We start from the raw sequence: 12,807 nt of genomic DNA on the forward strand, positions 1-12,807 counted from the left end.
AATGACTAAGACAATCTCTTTTAAGGATACTCCATTTCATCATTCCCTTGTGGAAAGAAAAAATAATGCCGAATAGAGCAAATTAATATTTTTTCCGGCGATTTCATAAAAACTTGAAATTTTACTTTAATTCATTCTATTTTTTTATCGGTCTTCCGTCTTAATGAAGGAAAAGCTTCAATTTTCTTCGAAGGTAACAAAGAAAATACTTTCTCCCTCCAGAAGTTAGGAGCGAAAAAAATATTCTAGCGGCAAGTTTGAATATCAAAAATATTGACTGCAGTGTGTATCTGGTATCTGTCTGTGTCAACTAATGGTATGATAGGGTTCATAATGAGTTAAAGTTGAATATCGCAAGATACTATGAAGTGACACAGGGTACTGACGTACAAACCAAGCAATAATTGTTACTTCATGAGTAAAAAATATTTTACTTAATACAAATATTACTATAGTATAATACTAAATTATTAAATAATGAATTGTAAAACCCCAAATCCAGTGGTCAAAATAATAAGCCTCTGCCTCTGGTAAAATTCAAAACTACAGTTGATGGACATGTTTTGTTTCTATACTATACACAAGCCCCGTGCAGGTCCGGGTGTCAAAAGAATAGACCTGCAGCAGCACTAAGCTTGTTGTAAAAGGCAACTAAAAAGTGCTCAGAACCCTAGCCGGGGGCTAGGGCACTCTGCCCACAGAGCAACTGGGATGTGTGCCCCAGGTGGTAGAATGGGGTACCCCTGGTATGTTACATGCTGGGGTTGTCAGACTATAATACAGAAAACCTGACCGCAAACCATAGTGGTGCACCGTGTTGGGAAAGATGTCACGTTCGTCGCACGTTAAAGAACCCTACTGTGGTATTCTTCTGGAGTAGGAACCATAGGGATCCGCCACAGGAGGCTAAATTGCCCGACCCTACCACCTCTCCCTATTTCCAGTGGCAATCAAAATTTGTTGACCCCATTGTCCTTGTGTCCTGTCCCTTTTTCATTTCATCATCATTCATGCTCATTTTATCATCAATTTCATGTTCATCGTCTGAATATAGCTGAAATATTGCTGCTCGGACGTTAAACCCCAACAAACAAACAAATCTATACACGAAGCCTTGATATTCTTCATTTAAAATTTAAATGTAAAAAAAATGTGATTATAAATGCTGGCTTACCAAATCAAATGCATGGATGAATGACAAGGATATTGTTTTTGTTTAACCTGGTTCTGATGCAAAGGTGAAATGGTACTAGCTGTGAAATCGTAGCTCTTGATTTTTTTTCTGATATATTTCAAAAATACAATAAAATTTAGCTATGTTTTGCAGCTAAAATGGTATACATATCTATAAATGGGTAACCTGTACCAGTACAAACTTTTCCCTGTACCCAAATACTCTTTTGCTGATTTCTTCATCATTCCGTGATATTTCCAGTTGATAATTTGTACATATTTACAAAATGATATGATGGCAATTCTAGAATCAATGTTTTTTTTAATTGTTTATTGTAAACTTGATTTTTATTTGATTTTCAGTTTTCAAAGGTACCGAAATGTGTACCTGAAATTCCTGTACCCAAAATTAATGTCTGGTATTTTTGTTATTTGTACAATTTTATTTTATATTTCACATAAAAACACCATTAGAAAATATTCAAGGGCAATAAATACAAAATGGCAACAGATTCTACATATTTATGAGACTTTCTTTTTTATTCTTGATAAGATCATATCCATTCCTTGCTGGTACAGGGATTCGTGCCACAGTACGATATATAATTCAATCTCTGACATTTCTTTTTTAAGTCAATATTAAATCTTTCAAAATGCTATCCAATGTCATAAAGTGAAGATTTAACCTCTGAGTGTTTTTAAAAGACACAAAATTTGGACTGGAAAAGGAGAAATAATCAATTATTAGTTGGGTATGGTAACTTCCACTTACACTAATTAAAGATTTTTAAGAACATAATTGACTGAATTTGAAATTATCATATCTGTTTTCAACTAGTTTTAACTTCTATTGATTTACATGTAAATCATCATTCTGAACTTTGGACCAAGTTTCAGTGTAAAATTCCTAATAATGATAGAAAAATCGGCGATGTTGTGATTTGGGTATTGGGAATTTGGTACAGGTATGGGTTACACATCTTGGGGTGTACCAGGTGAAACTCTTGGTCATGCGTACATTTAGTTGTCATTTGATTTTAGTGTGAAATGTCCCCTATGTAGTAGATTATTAATCAGCACTGTTCATTGAATTGTATGTTGAAAATTGATATTGAAATAGTGATTGGGATGAAAATTTTGCCAATGGGACTATGGCCCCCTTACTCTTCAATTCAATGGGACATTTTCAATTTCAATGGGCCGTTCTAAAAAAAACATGGGACAAAATTTGGAACAGCAGCTAAGGCCAGATAGACAATGAAGACCAAAGGTACATTTGTAACATAAACAAACTAATTTACACTGCAGATCAAATGTTTATTAAGAGTTAACAATTTTAAAACGCGTCAATTAATTGTCAAATCAAAACACTTTTCTTTTCTGTTGTTTGAGTTTTTATATTAATGTATTGTCTAGTCCTTTATCATGGTCTGCAGATCCCCCATCAATTAGACCCTAACTTGGCTGTTAAAGTAGTTTATCACAAATGATAGGAAAGAGTCTATTTTTAGCTCACCTAGCGAAAGGCCCAGTGATCTTATGCCAACACTTGGCGTCCGTCGTCGTCGTGGACAAATTTTAAAAAATCTACTCCTCTGAAAGTACTGGACTGACAGGTTTTTAACTTGGCATGATTGTTCCTTAGGGTGTTCTGCACAAAATGACCATTGGGATTTCTGATCCATGAAAAAACATGGCTGCTGTTACTAAAAATAGAACATAGGTGGTCAGATTGCAGTTTTTTGCAAATAACTCAAAAACCTTTGCCTTTACCAAATTTCTGGCATGGATAAAATTGTTAAGCATCATGAGAAGGACCTATGCTGAAATTTTCAAAACCATTCATTGACTAATGTAGGAGTAACGACCCCTGAAACAGTTTTTTGTTGTTTTTTTTCACATGTACCACTTTGAAAATCTTCTCTAAAACCATTGAAGATCATTGAATGAAAATAAGCATAATAGTTCTTTAGTGTATTGTGCTCAAAATGACTGTTGTGATTTTTAATCCTTGAATAGATATGGCTGCCTACACTAAAAATGGAACTTAGGGGTCATAAGACAGGTTTATGAAAAAAATTCAAAAAATGTTGCCTTTAGCAAAATTCTGGTTCAGGTCATGAAAATGCTATGAAAAGCATTTCCTGCATTTGACAATTTAGTTGATTTTAACTTAGACTGTCTCATTCCTCAAGTTTTTCAAATAAGCAAATGGTTAACCAGGTGAGCGATTCAGGCTCTCTTGAGCCTCTAGTTTTGTTTGGCTGCAATCAGTTTTGGATTTTTTTGGGGTGCTTCAGGACCATAAAATATGTCTCCACTATTATCAGTATTTTCAAAAGGGGGTTCATAACCGTGTCCAGGTGCCAAGTTAGTTTCTACAACAATTGCAGTTTGATAATGGTAATTTCTTCTGTTTTGGGTCGAGCTCAAAAATGTCTTTGGTGGCATTTTCAATTTCAAATGGAACCGCCAGTCCACGCTTTTCTGATATTATCAAATTATTTTTATTCTTTAAAACAATGCTGTATACATCTAAAGATTTATTTCAAGTATTTATATGTGTATATAGTTACAATTCACGTACATTTGTTTTCTCTGTTCAGATTCGTTTCGTTTCGCATTTTACAGTTTCGTTGCGAAGGATTTCGTTTCGTTTTGCATTTTATATATACCCCCGTTTCAGTCCCTGGTCTTCAAAACCCCTCGAAAACGTGGCGATCAAAAGGTACCAGTATCGTATTGCATATCCCTGAGCGGGTGTACGTCATAACATGGATGCTATAAAAAGATAGTGCATTTTCTTTTTGCCTCTCTACAAACTAATGTTTTGTCAAAAGATATGAACAATGACTTATGAAATAGAGCAAACATCACACTGTAAGATGAAGAATTTTTTAAAAGAAAATCAGATATAATAACATAAAAATGTTCCACTGAAAAGGTTGGTTTGGTGAGTGCAAAACGAAAGTGAAAGTAGGGAAAATGGCTATTTATAGTTCAAGACTACTTTTCTATCCGATCTTCGTGGACTCACCCTATTTTCTTTGCAGGAAATTATTTTTTTCACATGTCCTTAGAAATGTTACATAAGTGAAAGTTTTATTGAATCAATTTACATATTTTTTTAAAAATCCTAAAAGTATGCACTTCACTATAGAAGTCTATGGGAAAATTAATACAATACTGAGACCAAAACATCCAACTGCAGCTAATGAAAACATTGTTAAAAGACATGTTCATGCCTTTTTTACTGTCACAAGTAGTGGAAAACGCTCCACCGTCAATGATGGAAACTTAATGCACGCACATGATACGACACATTAGTTACTCAATGTGCCATTGTAAGAGGAAATGCGACTATTGCGCATGGCGCACGGTAATCCCAATCACTGTTAAAATAAGAATCTAATTTTGAATGCATACTCAAATTTTTAAGGAGTACAGTGAAAATTACAATGGTGAACTAATAAAAAGAATAATATATACATGTATATTAAAAAAAGAATAATATATATGTGCCATACGCACAAGCCCCTGTTCATCTCTACAAAAAAAATCCAAAGTTGTGAATGCACCTGAAAACCACTATATTATAATGTACATACATGTATATTTTGTAAATATGATACAGGTGTAACCTTTAAGCATTTGTAAATCTTCTTGTCACTATTTTTCCCCTCATGTCACTTTTTCTAGACATCTTGCTGGTTGTTGCTTATAGTTAGTAGTTATGAAAATGAGAATAAGATCAGATAGTGATATTTGTACATCAAAATTAATCTAACAAAAAGTGAACTTTATTTCTGGATTGACATGTAGTATTGTTGCAGCAAAGGGAGACAAAACATATAATACAGTACTGAATCCTCTTATAAAAATAATTACATAACAATTTTGGTTAATTATTAGGACAATATATGTAAATATGCTATTTTTTAACTTTGAATCTTGATTTTATTTTACAAAAACTACTGTTTTACCAGAAAGAAACGTGCTAATATTTAATTTGCATTTATGATTTTTTTTAGGATAATGAGGGTGCAATGTTCAATTTGTACAGATCTTTTTGAGGATGATGGTGCTATATCAGCTCTACCATGTGGTCATACCTTCCACGAAAACTGCATTAATCAATGGCTTAATTCAGCGAACACATGCCCTAGTTGTCGAACTCCAGTTGACCGTGGAAAGATTATTAAAAGATTGTTCTTTGACAAAGGAGATGAAGAAGGGGTTGATGAAAATAAATTGACCAATGAAAATAATCATCTCAAGGCAAAGTTACGGGAGAAAGACAAAGAAAAAGAGGCTGTGGAAGAAGAGAAAAAATCTCTCCAAGATAAAATCAAAGGTACAAAGTACATGTACAATGTTATATGGCCAATCACCTTGACAAATGCATGTAAAACCAAAATGAAGTATTTATCATGTTCCTTAAAGGTCCACTGTTTGCACATACATGTACATTCAGTGATATTGTTTGCCTTATCTTACCTCCAAAATAAGGCTGTTTTCCAAAATTGTCTAAACAATGGTTATGTAGCACTCCAGCTAAGAATCATGCAAATGTGACTCATGGGTGAAAAGCCTACATATTTCTTTAAATTGCCATAGTAAACAGAAATTAACATTTGGTTTTTCAGATAACCTGTGTTCCTAGGAGATAATAATATATAGAATGCACTGTAGATTTCAAAATTTAGGGAGATAACTCAGATACAATAGAATCTTTTGGATTTTCAATGTTGATTATCTCCTTAGAGCATACAGATTGGAATGAATAATTACTTAATTCATAATATAGACCCATAAAAAACTTAATTACAAAAATAAAAATATCTAGCCTTTTTTGGGGTGTATCGCAGATTTTTCATATATTTCATGATTCTTGATCTCAGTTTCCGCTATATAGATGACGTATAATCTTTAAACAATCCTAATTTCGGGGTTTTGATACATCGCATCTACCCCAAAGAACTTGAGATAAAGGATGCTACAGACACTGTAAGGTCAGCCTCATATCTTGACCTACACTTAGAAATCGATGGTAAAGAACCAAACTTAAGGACAAACGTGATGACTTTTCATTCAGAATTGTCAACTTTCCTTTCATCTGTGGCAACATCCCTTCAGCACTTGCGTATGGAGTGTTCATATCACAACTCATACATTATGCCAGAGCTTACCGAAACTACACAGACTTCTTGTATCGCGGTAGAACTCTAACAAATAGGCTTCTGGAACAGGGTTATGTTGCTACAAGATTGAAGTCATCACTACAGAAGTTTTATGGTCGTCATCATGAACTTGTGGATTTTTATGGTGTATCCATCTGCACTATGAAAACTGATTTATTCAATGGGTCATAGTTTTCCTTTCCTTGTTTGTCTACCCTGGACTACACTTTATGAGCAACTCGGCGGGTTTTTCTAGAAAAGAAGATGATGCTTACCCAACCGGTGCACCAGGTCCATGCTCACAGTTTTTAGTGGAGTCCGAGTTGCTCATTTGCTTTTGTTACTTTGTATGTATTATTTTAGTTACTTAATGTTCTTTGTTGTGTATGTCTGTTTTCCATGTCTGATCTTTGTCCCTGGATTGCATTCTTTTGATTACTGCTATAACCTTGGTTCCCTTGATTACTCTTGCAAAGGCAGCTACTTTAAAAACATTATCCAAAATAAGGTAATTTTTTTCCAGTAGGTAGTCAAAGTGTTAGATATGGTGTTTCTATTCAAGATTAGTTTTTACACTGATAAATTGTTTAATTCTTATTATCCTCCATAAGGTAAATGATTTTAACTACAAATTCAAGATTTTGTTACATTATTCTAAATTTCTCAATAAGAAATGATTGTACATATTTTCCCAATGAAAAGAGGACAAGGTTGTTTTGAAAATGATCAAAAAATATCACAGACTGTAGAATGGATATTATGCATTAGAATATGTGTTGAAATAAATTGTATGTTAAAAATACATGTACGTGTATCCCAAAATGTCTCATCTTCAGTTCCGTGACATCACAGATTTTATTGCACTTTTATGCTACAAAGTTTATTATGTCAACTATTTTACTCTTTGAGGTTTGAAGCAAGATATGAAGGGACTTGAGATGAAACTTAAAGAGGACCAGTCAATATCATCCTCTTTGAAGAAACAATTACAGTTTCACCAGGCACAACAAAAATCCTTGGAGGTTGAAAGGGAGGAATGTAAAAAGGCAAAGAGGAAAATGATTGAGTTAAAAAATATAGAAACACTTCTTACTGGTAAAAATGCATTAAAACAGCATATTTAGCCATTCAAAGTGATTTTTTTTGGGATCTCAGGCCTTCTCATCTAATATGAGACTGCCTCATTTACCCTTTCGTATTGTCATTACAATAAAATAATTAGCACGTCCCTCACCATTTTTAACTTTGAACAGTGTAAAAGGTTAAAGCACCTATTTCCCTTTTTGGGATAACAAAGTAGTGAAAAGAAACACTTTACTTTAAAAAGTTGCCTGAGAACCAGGAAATTAACTTAGAATTGCCTTGGGCGTGTATGAAATTTTTTATATATACTGTAATCTTTTAGTCTTATTGCACGTTTGTCAGTCTGTTCACACTTTGGTAACAAATTTCTCAGCTCAGCCAGCTACATGTACATTAATGTCTATACATTTGGTTTGTTTTAGAACAGTGAATTTCTCCCCTTTCCAGGTTTCAAGCTCATATCCTTTATCATGCAAAATTACAATTTTTGTGATTGCAAAACTTTACTCTATAGATGGAGTAAGAGGTTAAGTTATAAAGTACAAATGAATTACAAGAACTAATTATTAGAATAGTCAAATTGTAATCAAGCAGTTTTTGTATGATTAGGTCATATTCCAAGGGCAATAACTCATGAGGTGCAGATTTAAATGTTGTGACATTATGATTATGAAAAGTTTCTTATGAATTAGTTTGTTATTTGAATAAGTCACAATAAATACACAAAAATGTCATATTAATAGTGGATTTTATAGCTTTCATAATGAGTGAATTGAATAATGCATAAATCCACTCAAGCTATTTTAACACAATAACAAACAATCCTTGATTAGTTTGTTATGATGTTGACATTAAGTAACACAAGTTGATATTTTGTAATGTTCAAATTTAACAAGTTATATAACCTTTTTAAAAATATATATTTAGTCCTTTAGAACTTTTTGCCCCTGACAAAGGCCGTAAGTCTGAAAAGTTGGGCCTCACTCTCTATATATATTTGTATGCGTTTTATTTGTATTTTAATTGTATTTAGTTCCCTTTTACATGTACTTTTTAAATTTGACTATGGTTCATTTGTTTATTATTCTTTTTTTAATGATTCCACAAGAATATTTAGCCATTTTTGACAATGCTTCACAAATGCACAACAACCAATCATGATGGTGATTTTTTTTTCTTTTCACTAGTTCATACATGTATCATATCGTCCTGACCTGTGATGTAATATCACAAAATATCTAGTCATCCAAGAAGTAGATAAAACAACCAAATCATAGTGTATTTTGAACAGCAAATAATGATTTACTTAAAGAAATAGCACGTAAAGATATGATTTTATTTTTTGTCAGGTTGTGAAACAGATGTTCAAGAGTTGTTAGAGAGACATGTTCATGGTGAAGGTTCTGTCAAAGAACTGGCTAAATATTGTGCAATTATGAAAAGTGAGTATGAACAGTTAAAGTCTAGCCGTAAAGCAATAAAATCTGACTTTGATAAATGTAGGCGTGAATACATAACAAAAGATGCACAACTGAAGGACAATGTTAAAGAAGTGAAGTGTTTAAAGGAAATGGCCAAAAAGTCTGAAGAAGACTTGCAAAGTGCTGAAAAACTAATAGATCATCTACGGAAAAAAGTGACTAAACTGCAGTCAGCTTTAAAGAGTCCCTCAGCTAATGGGAATGATAGTTTTGTTCATACAATGACAGAGGATTCTCCAATGATCTCAACACCAGTACTTACAGCACATTCACAGAACATTTTCGACGAGACTCCATCCAAAAGTGTGCCAGATATAGCTAAACCAAGTCCCAATACTCAGTTACGGCATCATTGTCAAGAGAATAATGTCAAGGTCATGAAAATTACTTCGGCTGCTGGTCAGCCTGCTTCTAAACGACAAAAATGTGATGATTTTAAAACTGTCGGAAACTTTAATATATTCAAGAAAAAAGCAGGTGTTAGTGATATGAGTAGTGCAATAAGGAAAGGCTATGATGGACTTGGTGGTCACATGACCTTTACTCAGCGTCAATCTAAGCCTAAATTGACGATGAAAAAGAGTATTAGTCGAACAGCTAGTTTAAAAGCTGGAAAGACAGCTGGCATTCCAAAACTTCCTTCATTAGATAATTTTATTGTGTTGGATTAAAACTCATTTGTGTACTAATCTCATACATGTACATGTATTATTTCTGCATTATGTGATTGGCATCACCATTGTTATAATACATGTACATGTATCATGCATGTGATACCTCATTTATTTTTTCATGTATATAATTTCATGCAAGTTATTGCATTCTTTCAGTCTGATTGATTTATGTCAGTCAGTCTGTCAGTCCGTCAGTCACACTTGGTTTTCCGGACTTTTTTTGTAATGCTTCATCCAATTGACTTCATATTTGGGATATAGTCTTATCATGACAAGTTACAAGTTAAGTTCGAATGATGTTACGGTTGAATGATTTTTACAGAAGTTGTGTCCCTTGGACATAGAAAATTTCATAAAATTTTATGTTTTCCATACTTTTTTTTGTAATGTCTTATCCAATTGATTTCATATTTGTTAGCTAGTCTTATCATGACAAGTTACAAATTAAATTTGAATATTATTGCGACAAAATGGTTTATATGGAACTTATGGCCCTTTCACATAGAAAATTACATCATAAAATTTTATGTTTCATCATTTTGATGCAAATTGCTGCTGTCATTCTAGAGTTATTTGCCCTTTAATTCATGATAACGAAGTTTTTTTCAACTTTCCAGGTGATAGAAAGAGAATGTCTTTATGCAGCTTTCTGTAATGCAAAAATGTTATTATCTACTGTAAAATGAAGCTCAGGTTTGATTTTGATGGAATTTGCTTTTGCTGTTCAAGAGTTATTTTCTGTTGATTGTTAAAAAATAACACCATCCATTGTTAGTTCACATATATAAAAAAAATCTCATAAAGGCAATGAGTTCAAAGGCCGACAGGGAACACTGTATTGCATCAGCAATACTGTCAGAATGCTTGTTTTGTAAGTGTTGTAGTCAAGCTGGAATCATGGGCCATTCATTTTTTTAGGATGCGAAAAAGGGTGATTTTACCCAGTTTATGTTTAGAAAAAAGATACAATATTGTAAATAACCAAATACATGTATCATGATGATAACTCCTGATAAATGGAGATAAATCTGTGGAAAAAAAATAAGAATAAGACCTGTTGACTAGATAAGGGTTTTAATTTTACATTTTTAGTGCTTACAGGTACATGTATTCAAAATATCTGAAACAATTAATTCATTTATATGTAATTAAAATGATGGTCATGAAATGGATAATGCACTTAGTGGCTTGTGACAGGAAGATGCTCCACATGCAGTGCTACAATTTGGAAGTATGGTAAGAAAGTGCGATATAGAAAAAGACTGTACAATGTAATTTTATAACATGTTTTTTCTTGAATCAAATACTTTTTGTACATGTATATACAATGCATTTATGGTATTATATTTTAACTTTTCTTTGCATCTCTCTAAAACCATTTCAATGAACATGTACATGTAGATAAATTATAAACAAATAGATAGAGATAAATCCTTTATCATGTTGAGTGTTTAGTCAATTAAATAGTTTTAGAATGAATTGAAGTTACATGTATTTTCATATCATGTTTTTATTAAAGACTTCTACCTCTCTCCATATTGTTTGAATTGATTGTAAATTTACCCTTTGCCAAACACGAAATTCCAAAAATTGAAAAGATTAAGGAAGATCATCATGACTACTGGCATATGTACCTTACATGTACTGGACTAGGGAACATACATTATTTCACAGTAGACTCTAGTGTAGAGAGATAATTTAGAGGCAATCTCACCAGAAAATTCTAGGGAATGTAGCTTCCATCCTTTTTTACGTATTTATAAAAGTAATTATGTGTACCTTTTTATTTGAAGCAATGCACAGTGGAATGTTGTTGTCCCACCTCATTCAAAATCATTGTGAAATCAGATGTTAATTCACATTGTAGCAAACCAAAGATTTATGTCATCTTTAATTTGGTACATGTACAAATGTACCAAAAACCAACTTTTTGCAGGCACAATTTATTTTCTCAAATGTTACAAGTAAGAAAAAAAAAGTACAGGAAAAAATTTCATAGTGAAAAGTTCCTTTATTATAAGGAGCACTTATATATAGTCAGTTAACCTAAGTTTAGTAGTTTTAGAATGAATTGACACTATGAAGTATGAACATAATTAGTGTAATGTTTATTCTTAATAAAGTCACTTACTATATTTTGTTCTTTGAAGACAAGACTAGTTTATTTTCATCTTATTTTCATTTTTTGAATGAAACAGGTTGTATTTGAAAATTAGATGAAGTTAATAATGGATTTCACTGATACACATGTACGAAAAATGTACAGTAGGTTTTGAAATACAACCTTGGATTCATTCAAAAAAATAAAATAAGAATAAAATACATGTACATGTATTCTTCTTACCTTCAATGTTCCAAAAAAGTCTGACATGTCAAAAAAATAATAATTTGGGTTGGTAATATGGAGTGATATAACAATGTGGCAAACATTAAGAAAGAAAACATTGGATATCAACAGCTTGTATGAAAAACAGTACATACAAATGTATGTCAAAATCATGAAAACGTCTAATTGTAGTTTCCTTAAAAACGTACATCACCTCACATCAATTCTTTGATTACAAATGGTCAATAAACCCTGCATCTTGATAGAAGATGGGTTTAGAGTGTCATAATTTGGAATACAATTTGTTCACTCCTTAGTTCCACTAACTCATTGTTACTATATTGTACAAGTAAAAAAATAAAGATATTCATTTCCAACTCCTTTAGAATTAAATAGCCAGGAATTGTTATATGTGATTAGTTTCTTTTGATTCTTAAAGTCTGCCAATGATCTTCCACATGATTGAAGTACATTTTTCTGAGAAACACAAACTTGAACAATCTTTGCAGAAAATTTTCAACAGATGAAATAAATAAAACTAAATGTGCCCTTCCACCAACATAATTAACATAATTAATTAATTTATTGTAGGTTTTCTAATTTTTATTTTTTTGTTTTTAATTTTGTAATGTCTAATTATTTTATCATTATTTTCGTAACTTAATGTGTTTTTTTTTCTACCTACACAATTTTGCCCTTCATCATAATTTAATTTGTAAAATAAATCCCCTAATATAGGGAGATAAAAATATAATGATGTTCGACTGCTGCACTGATACTACATTTTTCATTTGAAGTATAAAAATAGGGAAAAAAACTCACAAAACGATCATACCATCTATAAGACATGGTTATTTTTTTCACTGAAGTGACAGGGAGATTTATCTACA

The 12,807-nt window shown here is 32.2% G+C and overlaps 1 protein-coding gene across 2 annotated transcripts; it reads left to right on the forward strand.

The window, feature by feature from the left end:
* The first annotated feature begins 31 nt into the window (after positions 1–31).
* Positions 32–11,726, forward strand: LOC148601950 (E3 ubiquitin-protein ligase TRAIP-like). Of its 2 annotated transcripts, XM_088556034.1 has the most exons (4): positions 32–316; positions 5,205–5,527; positions 7,263–7,448; positions 8,786–11,726. In XM_088556034.1, exons 2-4 carry the CDS (start codon positions 5,209–5,211, stop codon positions 9,586–9,588), a joined length of 1,308 nt encoding a protein of 435 aa, XP_088412160.1. In that variant the 5' UTR covers positions 32–316; positions 5,205–5,208; the 3' UTR covers positions 9,589–11,726. The 2 variants fall into 2 exon arrangements, with proteins under 2 accessions (XP_088412160.1, XP_088412159.1); XM_088556033.1 differs by lacking the exon at positions 32–316 and having other exon boundaries at positions 3,460–5,527.
* The last annotated feature ends 1,081 nt before the right edge of the window (positions 11,727–12,807 follow it).

The sequence above is a fragment of the Perna viridis genome, chromosome 12, assembly GCF_037379345.1.
Source record: "Perna viridis isolate PV_CMFRI_1.1 ecotype Kerala chromosome 12, ASM3737934v1, whole genome shotgun sequence".
Classification (NCBI taxonomy): Eukaryota; Metazoa; Mollusca; class Bivalvia; order Mytilida; family Mytilidae; genus Perna; species Perna viridis.

Excerpts from the sequence above, each read along its gene's own strand:
- LOC148601950 (XM_088556033.1), top strand. The coding sequence starts at position 5,191 with ATGATTTTTTTTAGGATAATGAGGGTGCAATGTTCAATTTGTACAGAT. Across the intron at positions 5,528-7,262 it reads TCTCCAAGATAAAATCAAAG|GTTTGAAGCAAGATATGAAG; the intron begins GTACAAAGTACA and ends TTACTCTTTGAG. Across the intron at positions 7,449-8,785 it reads TATAGAAACACTTCTTACTG|GTTGTGAAACAGATGTTCAA; the intron begins GTAAAAATGCAT and ends ATTTTTTGTCAG.